This window comes from Lepidochelys kempii, chromosome 19, assembly GCF_965140265.1.
Source record: "Lepidochelys kempii isolate rLepKem1 chromosome 19, rLepKem1.hap2, whole genome shotgun sequence".
In the NCBI taxonomy this organism is placed as follows: Eukaryota; Metazoa; Chordata; order Testudines; family Cheloniidae; genus Lepidochelys; species Lepidochelys kempii.
The window spans coordinates 6,511,835-6,529,097 of record NC_133274.1 but is presented as its reverse complement, the minus strand read 5'-3'; the positions used below and the strand labels follow the sequence as shown (position 1 = coordinate 6,529,097).

At 47.0% G+C, this 17,263-nt stretch overlaps 1 protein-coding gene across 2 annotated transcripts in view; it reads right to left on the bottom strand.

Moving 5' to 3' along the window:
- The window catches only part of KHDRBS1 (KH RNA binding domain containing, signal transduction associated 1), a 29,842-nt gene extending 13,062 nt beyond the window's left edge, over positions 1-16,780 (bottom strand). For both annotated transcript variants that reach the window (XM_073317564.1, XM_073317563.1), the window contains exons 1-5: positions 16,104-16,780; positions 7,393-7,517; positions 6,682-6,798; positions 2,340-2,486; positions 269-402 (exon numbers count right to left, since the gene is read on the bottom strand). In XM_073317564.1, the coding sequence (XP_073173665.1) occupies positions 269-402; positions 2,340-2,486; positions 6,682-6,798; positions 7,393-7,517; positions 16,104-16,410 (830 nt within the window). In that variant the 5' untranslated portion in view covers positions 16,411-16,780. The remainder of the gene's footprint in view (positions 1-268; positions 403-2,339; positions 2,487-6,681; positions 6,799-7,392; positions 7,518-16,103) is intronic.
- Positions 16,781-17,263: the final 483 nt, after the last annotated feature.

Genomic DNA, 17,263 nt, shown 5'->3' with positions numbered 1-17,263 from the left:
AATCAGACGCAATTTCAGCAAGGTGGTTTTCTAAAGCTAATACAATTCAGATTACAAAACATTCACCAACCCCCATTAAAAGTCTTATTACCCCTTTTCTAGCACATACAAGACCATAACTCCCAATTTAATAAAAGCAGCCCTGCAACACTGGAAGTTCCAATATTCTGAGTTCAGGCACAAAAAGAAAAAAAAAGATTAACCAGTTTGCTAGCCTACGAAAACAACAAGAGTTCCCACTTCCAGCATCACTACTTTTGAAAGTTACCTAGGAACAGGTGGAGGAGGGGGAGCTGCTCCTCTTCCTCGCACAGGGACCCCTCGACCACGTGCTGGTTCTGGTACCCCATTCAGATAGGACAGCTCCAAAAACTGCTCCTGGCAGATGTCATCCATCATATCCTGAGGAAAAAAAGGGACACTAGTAGCTAGCCACCCTGTGCTCTGAGGTGTCAAAAATTAACATGTTAGAACATGAGTTGCTGAAAACTGTATGAGTCACACCTCAAGCTACAGCAGCTGCCACAAAGCATCTACAGTCCCCTTTTGAAACATGTGGGTTCACTGCCAGCCAAATGCTTTTGACAGAAAATGCCATGCTCTCCCCCAAAGGCACACTGGAAACTGATCACTGCATCCACACAAAAACAGGAGCTGGATGCAGCCTGATGAAGAGTAAATGCCCATTTGCAAATCTGAGCTGTCTTTTCACATTCCCATGAACACAGCACATCTCTGCTCCATGCCTTTTTATCTCCCCTGGGGATATAACTTAGGGAATCAGCAGAAGATCCTGGTAACTCAGAAGCAGCCATTCCAACCCACTTCCTCCCCAGACATGCACACAGATCAAGTTACCAATACTAGCCTGCCTGTCGGGATTCCAGAGCTGCCACAGCAACACTGCTTCTGTAAACTAAGCTTATTGCACACATCAGGGGCTCCTGGCATACCTCCATTCTCTTCTCCAAGCTCCTCATGTGCCACTCCCTTCCATCCTCTATTTCACAGACATGTTGCAAACCCCAGCCCCTACAATGCCAGGAGCCCTGTGTGCCCATCACTCTGCCCCACCCCAGCCATACCACTCTTATTCTCTTTTCTTCTCTCTCCTTTGGGGTGGTAACATTTTAAACTCAACTGGGACAAGAGAAGAACTCAAATCAGGGGTATTGTTATGCTGGAATGTGTTACTTTCTGCCCTCAATCAATTCTTTTATCTACAGAGAATTACAGAGGTGGCTGAAGCTGTGGTTCTGCTAACCAAAAGCCATGGGCTCCATGTGTCTCCCATTTCTCCCTTGTTTTTTTTTTTCTGATTTTCACCAAAATCCACATGGTTCTGCTTATTGACACCCAGAACATTCCCTGAAATTCTGAAGTTGATTAGACATGGCATTCAAAATTTATACTGTTTTACATCCAAACAAAGCAATACCATAAAGTTGAATGTAAGGGCCTTGAAAGCTCAATGAAAATCATCTCCAAATTAAAAAAATGGCATTAAGTGTTCATATAACATGCCCGGGAATCGGCTGAAATAGGCTGCTCTATGTTAAATCCATTAAAAGTGGTGAGAACACTGATTTAAGAGCTACCAGGACTTCTTCCTGCTAGGTCTCTACAAGGCAATTTCAAGTGATGAATGGAACCCATTCAAGAAATCTTTATTACCCTACAGGGCACAGTTAAGATTCCTCTAGACAGAAGAGCTGCTATACAAACTCAGACCAGTTTCATCCACCGAGTCCAATATCCTGTCATATCAGCCAGTAACAGATGTTTCCAAGTTGGTACAGGATACCCCAAAGTGGCAATTATGAAGTACCGTGCCTCTAGAAGAAACTTCTTCCTAAGCTTGACAAGGTGAGTGAGGTAACATCTTCTGGACCAGCTTCTGCTGGTGAAAGAGACAACCTTTCAAGCTTATACAGAGCTCCAGCATCAGAGCTAAATTACAAGACGGAACAGATTGTTTAGTGCAAGTATCTAACACATTATCAGAGGCCATTCAAAGTGAAGCGGCCAGTTAACTAATACGTTAACTATGTATGCTAATCCATTTGTTCCACCTTGTATTTAGCTGTGACATCAAGTACCCAGACCTGAAAAAAAGTTCCGTGAAAGCTCGAAAGCATGTTGATCCAATAAAAGGTATTACGTCACCCACCTTGTCCCTCTAATATCCTGTGATCAACACGGCTACACCACCACTTCCTAAACTTGGTGGTTTAAAATCTCTTCCTTCGGGACACAAGTTAACTACTGTATGTTCCCCAGGGAAGGGCACCAAAACCAAGGCTCTATTCTAAAAAGCATCAAGAAACAAGTTTGCATACCGGAACAAGGAACTTCTTGACTTCTTCCATGGCATGAGCCATGAGAGCATAGGCCTCGCAAGGTGGTCCAAAGACTTCAATGAAGACATGCAGATCCATATTTAAATGAGCATATTTGGGATCTCCTCCTTTGCGCAGTTCTTCCTCCTGAAATAAAGGATGATTCAACTTCATAAAGCCAAACAAGGTGCAAATAAATCATTTTCTTCCTTCATCATGTTTCTAAGCATTGATTAGCGGGACAAGGCTGTCTACCCTAAAATTTTCAGCCATGTTTAACCATGGATGTCAAACAGTAACCCCCTTGAGACTTCAAAACAGGTTTCTGGCATAAGTATATGCTTGTCTTGTGAATGGGGCTATAGAAAAATTAAGTTGTGCCACAGGAAGGAAGCACACTCTGCAGTACCAGAAAAGAGTAAATGGAAAGAAAAAAGGAAATAGGTGACAGTACTGTAAGGTAAGAATATGAGGCAGACTTCTTTAAACAAAAGCAGGCCAATTTTCCACCAGAAAATATCCATAATTTAGTAAGGAGGGTGTGACAGTCTCTACCCCTATGTTCACTGCTTTCAGAATTATGTTAAGTTTTGTACAGAGTATGCCTTGTGAAGTACAATTTGTAAACTCATAATTTGCCGATCATTATTATCCTGGTGAAATATGTGCGGCAACATTGTATGTAAAGATGTACGGTTCTATTGTGTGATATTACTAAGACAGGTTCCAAGTTTGGGGGTGGGGTGGTGAGGGGGGGCTCCAAGGACAAACCAGTTCCCCACAGACAAAAAAGTTAGGTGTCAACCAAGTCAAATGGGCCACTATGTAGTTAAATGGCCATTCTTTGGCAGGAAAGAGAGTGTGGGCAAAAATCTACAGCTTGACAAAAACAGCTGAGAGTTCCTTCCTCCCCTCCCCAGACATTTTGTCTCCTAAATCCCAGCTGGAGGCGATTCTTACCAGCTGAGAAGACTCTTGCACAAGAGAGGGCTTTAAGAAGAGAAAGCAGTAAGTACAAATCATCTCTCTCTTCTCTCTACCAATGGCATCAACAACACAGATGAAGAAAGGAATCTGCACTGGACTGAGGCCTTGTCTATACTAAAGGGAAAAGTCAATCTAAGCTACACAGTTTGAGTTACGTGAATAGCGTAACTCAAATCGATGTAGCTTAGATCTACTTACAGTGGGGCAGTCCACGGGAGAGCGATCAGCAGTTGATTTAGCAGGTCTTCACTAGACCTGCTAAATTGACTGCCGATGCATTGATTGCCATAGCATCAATCCTCCAGTGAGTGTAGACAAGCCCTGGGGGAGATCCTTACTGAAAGATTCAGGCAGTAAAAATGATGGAACTTATGGTGAGAGTCCTTTGCTTTGAATTCACTTAGCTTGTTAAGTTAAGTATTAGTTATGTTTTACCTTTTGTTTCTTTGCAACTGATTCTGATTTTTGTGCCTCATTAGTTGTAATAATGTAAAATCCATCTTTCTGTAGTTAATAAATTTCTTTTACTATTTTATCCAAACCAGTGTGTTTGGATTGAAGTATTTGGGACAACAAGATTGTGCATATACTTTTCTATTAATAAATTATGTACTTTATTTATATGAGCTTGTATTGTCCAGGAAAGTGATGGGCAGTACAAGATGCACATTTCTGGGGACTGGGAATTTGCTGGTGTCCCTCTGCAATATAATTCAGGAGTCACTGGCTAGAACAGTGGTCACCAACTGGTCGATCATGATCGACTTGTTGATTCTGGAGACTCTCCCAGCTGATCACAACCTCCAGCCGCTGTAAGTCCAGTGGTGCAGTGGGGCTACTGCTAAGGCAGGCTCCCTGCCTGCCCTGGCCCCACGTCACTCCCGGAAGTGGCCAGCATGCCCCCATGGTGAGAAGGGGTCTCCGTACACTGCTCCTGCCTGCAAGCACTGCCCCCGCAGCTCCCATTGGCCAGGAACAGGGAATCGTGGCAAAAGGTAGCTGCGGGGCCGGTGCCCCCACCAGCGCGTTGGCCCCTTCTGGGAGCAGCATGGGGCCGGGGCAGGGAGGGAGCCTGCCTTAGCCCCACTATGCCACTGAATGGGAGCCGCCTGCGGTAAGTGCTGCCTGGTGGGAGCCTGCGCCCCAACCCCTAGCCCCCTCCTGGAGCCAGCACCTCATATCTCCCTCCTGCACCCTGAACCCCCGCCTGCACCCCAACACTTTGCCCCAGCCTGGAGCCCCCTCCTACACCCAAACTCCCTCCCAGAGCTTGTGCCCTCCACCCCCTCCTGCACCCCAACCCCCTGCCCCAGGCTCAGCCTGGAGCCCCCTCCCACACTCCAAACCCCTCAGCCCCAGCCCAGAGCCCGCACCCCTGCCCAAACCCCAACCTCCTACCCCAGCCTGGTGAAAGTGAGTGAGGGCGGCGGAGAGCAAGTGACTGAGGGGGGGTGGGGTGGAGTGAGTGGGGCGGGGTCTCAGGGAAGGGGTGGGGTAGATCCTCAGTTGCACTAAAATTCAAAAAGTGATCTTCTGTGTAAAAAGGTTGGAGACCACTGGGCTAGAGCATTCATAATACAACTAGGAGTAATTTGCATGCTGGAAGCTACATGAAAGCAGATCAGGAATGATTGCTCACATCCAAGCAGTGTAAAAGGAGCATTCAAGGAACACAGCAGTCCAGATTGTACCTTGAGGAATGTCAGATGGACACAAAAGAAGTGGTTTCCAAAGACAGTAATGGACTGATTGCTGAACACCTGCAGCTCCCATTAAGTTCAGTGGAAATTGTGAGTGTTCAACACCTCTGAAAAGTCAGACCATAAAGTTTTAAGAGGCTATTAATGATTTCACTGTGATTTGGCCTGGGTGAACTTTACTGCAGCTTTCGGTAGTATATACTTTGTGGTGCTTGGTATACAAGTCAGTGGTACTAAACTGGTTTGCATTAACAGCTAGTCATATTTCTTCTGCCTACATGCTTTTTATCACTTCCCTTGCAACTGCCTCCTGCTCTCAGATGCACAGCTGGACTCAAGTCACATGTCAGCAGCAACATTCTTATCCAATGATTTACCAAGAGCAGTTAGTCTTTTCCCCTACAGCTTCCACCTTTTTAGATCAGTGTGAAAGAGGTGTTGGTACTTGTATTAATGCACTGTTGTAACTCCTTCTTCCAGAAGATTTTTGGCAGATACAAGTAACATGATTCCCTTTCAACAGCACACTTCTTCCCTCCAGGCACTGCTTTGCAATGAAAAATTGTGGTAACACCTTAGACAGTGCCAGTTAAGCTTTAATGTTAAGTGTTTAAATTAATTCAACAGATTCTTACTAAATGGGGGAAAAAAAAACACTAAAAACGTAAAGGTGACTTGCAAAGTTAAAGTAAAACCAGAGTGAAATCCTAGCTCTGCACTGACTACCCCAAGCTTTAGGGGCAAGGAGGAGGGGCGCATTCAGCACAGAAATCAATAACTGTAGTTTTCCATTCAGAAATCCTCCTGGCACTTTGCTATTCTCTGAAGACAGACGGACACATTCTAGGTTGACACGGTCAGTGAACCAATAGGTGTCTAGAGGATTTCACATAGGGGAAAGAATGTATTCCTTTGCTGAATGCCCTCCCATAGCCTGGTTAAGGAGGGCACTAAGGCCATGTCTACACTACAAAATTATGCCGACCTAACTAATGTCAGCATGCGGCCACCAGAGTTATTTGAATCGTTTGTGTGCACACACTTCGCTCCTTGTGTCCACGTGCGCATCCTCATCAGGAGTGCTTGTTTGGATTGTATGGTCAGTGTGGGGCACTGTGGGATGGCTCCAGAAGGCCAGTAACAGTTGAAGTAAGCAATGCAGCATCGACAATGACACTGTGTTGTCCAAATTACATCTGCACTGCTCAGAGAGGTGGTGTTACTAAATCAGTGTCGAGAAGCACTTATGTCGCAGGAGCCAAATGGAAGTGAAGACACTTCCACAGCTCGGTCAATGCAAAGCAGCTTATGTCAACCTAACCACGTAACGTAGACTAGGCCTGAGTAAAAAAAGCTGGAATTGCACTCAATTCTTTAATTTTGCAGTTAAGCTTTCAAAAGAAAAAAATAGTTAGCCTTTACATCCAAAGGCACAGAATGTTTAAAGGAGGACTAGTTACTGTAGGCCATATTTTCTGCAAAGAGTTTAGCTCAACCATAATAATTTTTACACAAGGTAACATACATGGAGGTTGATATTGTCAGAGCAAAAGAGAAGTCAGCACCCCTGAGTTCTAGTGATTTTCACCTTTGTAAAATGCTTTGAGATCCTCAAGTAAAAGGCAATCTGCATATATGGATTTTCAAGCTCTTACCTTTGCTTTGTCTCTCATTGAACCTTTTCCAAGCACAGAGATCTTGGCCCCAGTTTCTTCCTGCAGTCTTTTGATGGTGTTGCCTTGGGGTCCCAAAATCTTCCCAACAAAATTAAACTGATAAAGGAGATAAACAGATTTAGTCCCAAAGCTGAATGAAGTTAATAACGACTGCTGTTAAAACTGCACTGGCAGACAAGGTAACACTGGAAGTTTAACCAAAGTCATCAACAGCCCCACCTCACAGAAAGTCTCATGGAGAAAGTTTAAGTAATATTCGTAGAAAAAATTAGCAACTGGTAGGCGTGCTCTTTTTAGATGTTTTATTTTGCCAGCAATTCATTCTAAATTAATTCACTTAGTCTATTTAATTCTAATACTAGACTCCAACCATTTTATGGACAGCAATTCTTAAGAGTTAGAGGGAGTCTTAATTTTTAAGCATGAAGAGAGCTAAAGAAGAAACTCTACCCTGGTAATGAAAAAGCAGAATTACTCATTGACACTTACATTTTTATCCTGACATTCTAGAAATCCAAAACTTAGATACTGCAAATTTGCATAGGAGAAATTCCACAGAAATTAGAGCACCACTCTAGCATAACTCATGACATTCTGAGAAAGACACCGCTCACTAAGCATAGCATACAAGATTTTATTATGTTTACAGGTAGATCAGAGAGACTTGGTCAGTTATTTTCTGGCCCTCACCTTGGGATACTGTTTGACAGGTATCAGAACACGTTCCTTCAGTTTCATGTTCTTGTGGGAAAACAAATCCAAGTAGTTCTCTTCCTCATCCTTCTTTGTCTCACCCTTCTGAATTTTTTCAATTTCTAGACAAGATAAAAATATTATAATTTTTGTTCCTCAAACTGAAATGACACTTTATATTCAGTTGCATCATGACAGGCTATAGTGCCCTAAATTCTCTATAAATATATGTACATTTATAACTATGTGGCAACAAAATTTGGATGTATTAAAAAAAAGAAAAGGGCAGCCCATCTAGTCTTGCCTGTTTGTGTCTCTACCCAAAATCTAGGGCTTTAGAAGAATGAAGGACGTTGTTGGTTCGTAATAAGGAAACGGAATGGTGGATTACGACACAAGTCACCTCAATTGACAGTGAGCATGAATGCTTAAAATACAATATGCCATGTGTGATGTGTCCCTTCCTTTCTTTCAAACCTCATGAATTAAATATGGCAAAGAACTTTGTCAGTGAAGTGTTAAGGTTGCCTGGTCATAGTTTGTACCCTTCCAAAATGCTGAGTTTCACAAAAGAAACCTCTGAAAACCAGGAAATACAGAGTAAAGGCAAACGCCCACACAACCTTAACTCCACCCCCCATGGAGCTAGCAATAGCCACTGGGAATTATTTGCATGGATTCCAGCAGCTTTCACTGTGTTACGTGTAGCTGTATTAAATGGTGCAGGACTAAACTGGAGTAGTTTAAAAGAGCTCTGACTGTCATGAAGAAATTAGAGTCTGAGTTCCCAGGTGCATATGTACCTTGAGGTTCCAGTCTGCATCATTTCAATACTGAATTGCGTAAGTTATGTCAGTAGCAGAGCACTGGAGTCTTCTTGCCATGGGTACTGTCAGTAGTCAGGTGGGATATGAAAGCAGTTCGTGGATTTAATGAAGGGTAGGGGAAAATATAGGTTTAAATGGTACCCTTTGTGCAAGCATGAAGGGGCTGTAAAAGGGAATGAAGTGGTTGTTAAATTTTACAAGTGTGGTATTCTGTCTGGGGAGTAGGCTTAGTGGTTTGAGCAGAGGGCAAGTACAGGTAAGTGGAATGGGTCAGACCCTCATAGATGGGCAAGCCCCCACCCAACCTGGTACATACAAACATATACACTTGAAGGCAAGAAGTGGGGTTGGGGACTGGAACCCCAGAACCCAGCTCACATAAGGTGGGGTAGGCAGAGGAGCTCAGACGACCCCATTCCCTAAAATACCCGTCCCCTGCCAGTAAATATTTGCATCCTTTAAAAAAATTTTTTTTGATTATCTTCTCTCAAAGTAAAAAAAACCAAAAACCTGACATATGACCAATATGCCTTCCAACCTCTTCCAATTTTCTGGTGGGACTTCAACTGACACTGGCTGCGTGAGTCAGATTCAAAGGACAACTGCTTATACCCATGAGCTAACAAGCTGGTGTGAAACTTCAGAGGTTAACAATCCTGTAACTCCTCTGTAACATGCATGCTCAGTGTAATGCCTTTTAGCTTGTCATTTAGCACAAGAGGCTTGTGCCATGCTAAACTAGCGAAGCAAAATCTTTTCCAAATAAAGTTCTCATGAACACTTTGGTCAAATAGCCCTAAGTTTGGACCCCTAACAGAACTCCTGCACCCTCATGAAGCACACCACATCAAGGCAATCTGAGCAATCATAAACTTTAGAAGACTAAAGGCTGAGTCTACAATGAAAAGTTAGGTTGACAGAGCTACATCAGGCAGGAGTGTGAAAAATCAACACCCCTTAGCAATACAGTTAAGCCAACCCCAGTGTAGAAAGCACCAGGTCAATGGAAGAATTCTTCCATCTATCTAGCTCAGGGGTGGGCAAACTTTTTGGCCCAAGGGCCACATCGGGGTTGTGAAACAGTATGGAGGCTATGCCTCTGCAAACAGCCTGGCCCCTTGCCCCCATCCACCTCCTCCCACTTCCTGCCTCCCTCAGAATCTCCAACCCATCCTGCTCCTTATCCCCTGACCGCCCCTAACTACCCCCCGGGACTCCACCCCCATCCAACCCCCCTGCTCCCTGTCCCCCATCTGCCCTGCCCTCTATCCACACTCCCGCCCCGACAGACCCCCTGACCCATCCAACCCCCACTCCTTGTCTCCTAACTGCCCCCCCAACCCCCAATCCAACCCCCCCGCACCTCCCAAACCCCCACCCCATCCAACCCCCCTGCTCCCTATCCAACGCCCCCCAACTCCCTGTCTCCTGACTGCGACCCCCCTCCCCAAACCTCTGCCCCATCCAACCACATCCCCCGTCCCCTGACTGCCCCTCCAGGACCTCCTGCCCCTTATCCAACACCCCCCTTTCCCTTACCAGGCTGCTCAGAGAGGCAGGACAGGCTTATTGGAAAGCCTGGGAAGTGGGCAGGCGTAGCTGCGGGGAGGGGGGACACAGGTGGAGGGGCCAGGGACTTGGCCAGGAGCTCAGGGGCCAGGCAAGACGGTCCCGCAGGCCGGATGTGGCCTGCAGGCGGTAGTTTGTCCACCTCTGATCTAGCTACTGCCTTTCGGGGAGGTTGATTAACCACGGCAATGGGAAAAAAACCCTGTTGCTGTAATGAGTGTCTACACTCAAGGGCTACAGAGGTGCATCTGTACCTGGGCTGTTGCAGTGTTTTAAGTTTAGACACGGTCTTAGACGAGCAGAGATTTAAACAGAAACCTCATCTTAATCTTAACCATGGCAGGGCTGTTGCTCTGCCATAATACAAACTTCATCTCTGAGTCAAACAAAGCACCCACCTGAAAGCTCCTACTGCCCCAGAGGAACCAGTCCCAAAACGCATTAGTTCTTCAAACACTCCCATTTCAAGGAGGCAACCACTGGGAATTAGGTCAAGTCTTGTCTGCACACGAAAGTTGCACCAAAGCTGCACCATTTTACATAAGGGTAAGACTTTAATTGAATTTAGCTAAACTTATTTTGGTTTAACAGTTGCTTATTTCAGTCTATCCTAAACTAATCCCTAATAAATTTAAAATAAACCAAAATTAATGTGTTCACAAAGGAGTTTGTGCCGGTTTAATTAAATTGGTTTCCAATTACATCTTTAATTAAACCGGTGCAACTTTCAGAAGCCCTAAATATGTGGCTTTCAATTTTGTATTAGCTCAATCAAGTTGTCCTAACAGGACTGAAAAGCCAATTTAACACTTGTTAAAATGAAGACCATCACATTTGGAGGCACATTAATTGACCGTGTTGCACCCTGGGGGAAGCCTGAGCTACAACATGGCTATCTAACAATCTTCAAACATGTTAACCTGCCCCTCAAGAGTCAACAGGGCTTTTCAATCCTGTCAAGTCATCACAGCTGGAAAAACTTTTTTGGCTTTAAACACATGACCCTAGCTTTTAGTCTTAATTTGTAGATTTTATAGCTAGCCAATTATAGTGTGGTGGGGAAAGAAAGGTAGTGCAACAGACAGAGATGAAATCATGGTACAGTCTTGGTCAGAAATGTGGCTAGAAGCCGAAGCACCTTTGTGAAATACTGTATATGGTAAGTCAATCATCAGGGTCTAAAACAGGGATCTCAAACTCAAATCACCATGAGGGCCACATGAGGACTAGTACACTGGCCTGAGGGCAGCATCACTGACAACTTTTCATTCAAAGATACAAAAGCCCCTCCCTTCCCTGTCCCCACTCCACCCTTTCCATGAGGCCCTGGCCCTGCCCGCCCCATCCCAAAGTCCCTGTCCCAACTCCACCCCCTCCCTGCCCCTATTCCAACCCTTTCCCCAAATCCCTGCCCAGCCTCTTCCCCTCCTGGAATGTTTGGCAGCAGCAAGCACTGGGAGGTAGGCTCAAGGGTGTGGGGAGCTATGGCGGGCCACAGGAAATAACTCTTTGGGCCACATGCGGCCCGTGTGTTTGAGACCCCTGGTCTACAACCCTGACATCGTCCTAGCTGTGGACAGAGATGACACTTTGAGTGAGAGAGCGAGCGCGAGAGAGTGCGCCAGCTCAATGAAGGGGGAATCACATGCAACAGGACACTAAACAAAAGATTAACATCTCATTCTGGAAGGCCCTCATACCACTGGGATGGGCCCAGTACAAGAATTTAACAAAACAGAACTCAAAGGTTCAATGGGTCTTTCCATAAGCTTTGGAAACACCAAATTAAAGTCCAGAGGATCAGCAGATTTTCAAATGGGAGGATACAAATTTGTACCCTTTAAAGAAACATTTCATCAGGTGATTGTGAAACACCATAATTCTTTTCAAAATGGACACCATCAGCAGAAATAGCAACTCAAAAGGTTTCCTTAGGGGCATGCCACTATGTCGTGCACTAACTGGCCTATTGTGTGCCAGCAGGGTCTGCACAGCCCAGTCAGCATGCAATATGGTGTGCATCAGAATTCATGCTGACATGCACTACCGCACCATGTAGACAAGACCTTAGCTGCTAGGTATAGCTTTGATGACAGCGACAAGAAAAACGGCCAAGGCTTCTACCATGAACACACCTTTTTAAACCTGTTTCCATCTGACAACAGCGACAGCCATTCTGCCCATCAAATCGTGAAAGGCCCTTACATCACTTGGAGGGAGGACACAACATCAACACAGCATCAGCTGGGGATGAGACATAAAAGCACTGTGCTACCAGCTCCTGAGAGAGAGACTGACTCCTCATCAGGCAGTACTACTGATTCTCAGCTACTTGGATAGAAGCGACAGGTATCTCCAGAGAAATCTGCTTTTCTTTGAAGACATATAGGATGGAAAGGAAGCAGCAGTCACGGTCTCTTGTCAAAGTTCACAGGACCCATATCGAGTAAATGCTGCATAAGACATAAGAGCTGTGGAGTTGGGCATATTAAAGACCCCAAACACGGTGTCTGAACCAGGCTCCTCGAGGTGAAGTTACAGTGCAATAGTACCCACTTACCTGGAAGCTGAGAAGAACATGGCACTGGACATAGATTCTGAGAAACTGTGGGCCCTATGGGACCAAGTCGCTCACCCACAGTGCTGAAGGATCAGGAGAAATGGAGGAACTAATCCAACCGATTATTTGGTGGTTATTTGGGATCTGCACCTGATGTTCCATGTTCTGAACTCTTCAATTGACTTGTCAACTGACTGCATATTATTTGACCACAATCAAATATTGTTAAATATTTTAGCAAGAATGCCCTGATGTAGGTGGCAGATTAACTTTTTGATTGCATCATGGTGCCAGAGAACTTCAGTTCATTGTTCCACGTTTTTCTGAGTTAAAATAACTCAGTTAAGTAACTTTTTTTTGTAGCAAGGCATAAGCATGTAAGGTTAAGCTAACTGGAGACCATAAAGTCTTACTCTTTTTCTGTTACTGTTCTAAAAAATTAGTGCTTTAAAATTTGATCATTTTTAACAATATTTGACCGATCAAATGTCCAACACTACGTAGTCACTTTGCCAAAAGGGGTAATATCTACCTCAGTGGAGATGACTGATCTAAATGGCCCAAATCTAAGATGTTTTATCCTTTGTAGGACTCCTAGGAACCAAGGAAGATAAAAGACACTGGAGTCCAAGCAGGATCTCGGTCAAAGCCATCTTACACAGCCTCTGGAAGTGTAAAATATGCTTTCCCGGATCCATTTGAAGAATTCAGATCCTTCGGCATCACAAATCATCAAGAGTAAGTTACTGGAGGACTTTATAAGAGAATGAGTCCTTAGATGTTACAGTGGCTGAAGAAATTGTACAAGCACAACTCAGACTATAAATATCCTTTCACAATGTAAAAAACTGCTCTGAACACAAGCTCTCTTTTTTCAAGTCTCTTGGCAACAGCATGACAACTGTATATATTCAGGACTGGGGTGATCTTGTGAAAGTTGCAAGATAGCACTGAAATTGAAGACCTTTGTTTATTCACTAACTAGGTTTCAAGAACGCAGCTGCAGTATTTAAATTTTGCCAGTGACTTCAGACTATATTAGAAGAGACACGCTTCAGGATGAGATTTAATTTAGTTTCTATGCTCAGAGCTTTGACTGACTAGAATGTCAGACCCTTTATACATTATCCTATCTAGTAATCTGCTCATGTAATCCAAACCAAACTATGAATGATGATAGGACACCTAAATTTCAGTTATGATTGTGTAGATATCCTTAGAGTAATTGAACAGAATTTTAGAGTACAAACTGCAAATTCTGTACAGTAAATATTGCTGAGAAAGTCACTCAAACAAAGCCAAACTGGGCACCACTCAAAGAGGGTAGCGTTAAGGGTGTGTCACAGGCGTAGTGTGTACCTTAACTCTTCACTTCCTGGCTTTCAGAAATTTAGCCACTCTCCACATTCTGGAAGAGGACAAGTCACACACGGCAACCTTAACTCAGCAGAGCCCCTTGGCTCAATTGACCTCAAATTTGGACCACTTATACTATCCTGCAGCCATGAGGCCCAGCAAATGTCCAGATAATCTGAGGTTTCAGAGTAGCAGCCGTGTTAGTCTGTAGCCGCAAAAAAGAAAAGGAGTACTTGTGGCACCTTAGAGACTAACAAATTTATTTGAGCATAAATAAAGCATAAAGCTTATGCTCAAATAAATTTGTTAGTCTCAAAGGTGCCACAAGTACTCCTTCTCTTTTTGAAGATAATCTGAGTGAAACATGAGGATTTTAGAGCACTTAGAGTAGTTAAGCTTTAAACAGAAAGAGAAGTTCAATCCATAGCAGAGCTGGCACTTTGCTGTAATACACGGAAAGATACTCGTAAATGTAATGAAATATTTAGTATAAATCCTCAGTACACCCACTCAGCAATTAAAGAGTTACCTGTGGTGAGAACACCATTCTCTGTGCAAGAATTAGCAAATCTGTACTGCACCCAGAAGGTTTCACTTCATTAATACAACTCTGAGAGATATTTCCTCAGGCTGTTTGAGAACACCAGTTGGTTGAAGGGCACGTTACTGGAAGTATTGTTATAGACTAAGATATTATAAGACTCATCTACAAACACTGTTTTCAGGAAAACATGACAGTTTTAAAAAAGACCACTTAATTACCTTGGGAATACTACACATCTAATTTATCAAAACCAAAAGGTATACCAGTGGCACCAAGACACAAATTCAGAACTGAGCCACATCAAATCACTTGTACAACGAAGATGACAGATTTAAATCACAGTTTCCTAGTTTTACATGAGGAGTTGAAAGGAGTGATGTATCTACTATATTAATATTGGCAATGCCATATTAGAACTGCTTTCTAATAATGCAGTTCATAAAGAATTGCATTAGTATCAAACACACTTTTAAATCAAACAGACGTAACAAGAGGCTAAATTCTACTTTTCTTGTCTAAAATAAATATAACATCCTTTGTGTGTTAGTTTACACGGCCTCTCCACCTTGTTACGCAGAGGAAGACGTTAGCGTTTTAACTTGTTCTAATTTTTAAAACAACAACTGTGTTTCAACACAGCCCTGTCTACTTGATACAGATACTGAATGTGACTACAGCACAGCTGCGCTGTGGTGATACGGAGAAATCCGAGCCACCAGGCGATTGGACAGTGATGATCAGGGGAAAGAAAGAGAGTGCTAGCCTAGTCACAGAACAAAGACTGCCATGCCATTTCCATTTAGTTTCATCAGAGGCATAAAACAAGCTCTAACACAGATTTTCATAGCGGTGAATTAAAAAAACCACACAATCCCACGTTTCAAAGGAATCGGAATAGAGACTACATAAAAAAACTAGTTTACTACCATTCTCTTTAGTCTCCTCTTCCCCAAGGATGAAAAGGGCCAAGATAAATCACACTTTCTTAAAGAAGAAAGTTCTAGGTTTGTGTTTAATCCCCGAATTAGCCATTGGGGCTGGATGCCATTTAAACAATCATAGATGTGTGTATCTTAAAACTACCAATCCGTCCAAAGTACATCATGGCAGGAGCAAGCTGAACGATTAAACTGCCCCCCCCCCCCCCCCCGCCGTGGCGATTTAACTTCCCCATTCACTGCTTAAACCCTGCAGACGAGACAGTTTACGGAGCAAACTGTAACACGCCCAGAGCAAAAAGGCGACCGTCCCCCTCCCCAGCTCAGCCTCTCCCCAAAACCTCCCCAGACCCTGGCCTCTGCCCCACCTCCCGGCACGGAGACCAATCGGTTGCGAGGAGGAGAAGGGCCCGAAGGGAGGGAAGCGTCTGGCAGGACAGCCTCATGGCAGCCAGTCCCCGGGCTCCCCTGCTCCACGGGGATCCGACCCCCCCAGCCCGGGCGGGCCCCTTCCCAGGAGCGGGGCACTCGGGCCCCTTCCCCGCTCGGGGCGCAGCCGGGAGAGCCGCTCTGAGCGTCGAACAAAGAGCGGGGCCGGCCGGGACGGAGACGCCCCGGCCCTCGTCCTGCCGCCGCCGATCGCGGCCGCGGGGAAGGGCGGGTCTCCTCGCCCGCTCCCAGCCCCGTTGCCCCATGCCAGCGGGGGGAGGGGGGGTGAGGGCCGGGCGCCCCAGCCGGTGCCTGGCGCCCAGGAGCAGCGCCGCCTGGGTGACCGACGGGTGCTCCCCCCCGGCTGGCCCCCCCCGTCCCAGCCGGCCCCCCCATCTGGACCGCCCCCCCCCCATCTGGACCGCCCCCCCCATCTCTCCTGCCCGCCCCCCTCCCCGGGCCTGCTTCCCCCTCCCCGGCGCTACCTGCCGTCAGCAGCTGCATGGCGTGGGTGAAGGACGGGTCCAGGCTGTCCTTCTCGGCCATGAGCTCAGGCAGGTACTTGTTCTCGGGCTCCATCTTGACGGTGGCCCCGGGCAGGAGCGGGGTGGGCGCGGCGGCGGGGGTCTGGGAGGCGGCGGCGGTCGCGGCGGGCGGGAGGAGCGGCGGCGGCTGGGCCCCGGCCCCTCGGGCTCCCCCGCGGGGCGGCCGGCGGGGCCCCGGCGCCCCTGGCCGGGCGGCGGGGCCCGGGGCTCTGCCCAGCCGGGCGGCGGGGTCCTCGCGGCGCTGCATCCGCGGAAAGAGGGGGCGGGGGGGCGGCCGAACGAGCGGGGGGACCGAGAGGGCGAACAGGGTTGCCGCGCACCGACCGCCGGGGCTCCCAAGGCAGGAAGTGAAGAGCCGGAAACACCGCCGCCGCCGCCAACAGCCCCTGGCCCACTGCGCCTGCGCTCCCGCCGCCCGCTCCCGTGCGGCGTGGACGTTCGCACACCGCCCCCGTCACAGACGGCTCAAGCCCCAAGCATGCGCTGCCGCCTCCGTCGAGAACAAAGCGCCGACGGGCACCGGTGCGCATGCCCAACCGTCGCCCGCGGCTGGCCGTGCGCACGCGCAACCTTCAGCCCGCGAAGACCCGCGCGCGAGACTCTCGTTGCGCACGCGTCGCGCTGAGCGGCGCCTTATTAAGTCACAAGCGCCGCCGAAAACAAAGTGCCTCGGGAACTCAGTGCGCCTGCGCAGCACGCTGACGCTCAGGCGAGGTACATTGCGCATGAGCCACCAACGCCTTGAGTCGAGAACAAAGCGTCGGCTGCACCTAGGGGGCGCATGCGTATTGTCGTCTCTCTCCGTCTCCCCGGTCGAAAACTCAGGGTGTAGCGTAGTGGCCTCAATGCGCATGTGCGCTTGCCTTTGCCTTCCCCCGGCCCTGTGGCGTCTGCTCGCGAGTCGCTGCGGGGCTTCTGAACGTGCTGCAGTGCGCATGTGCCGCGTCCTGGGGCTGGTGGCTGCACGTGGTCGGGAGCGGGGGAGCGGGGGAGCCCGGGAGCCCGGGCGGGGCTGGGGACGCCGTCCCGGAGACACTGTGGAGCGCCGGGGCCTCGGATGGGGAGGAGGGGAGTGGCCTGGACTCGGGGCACAGGGGTTG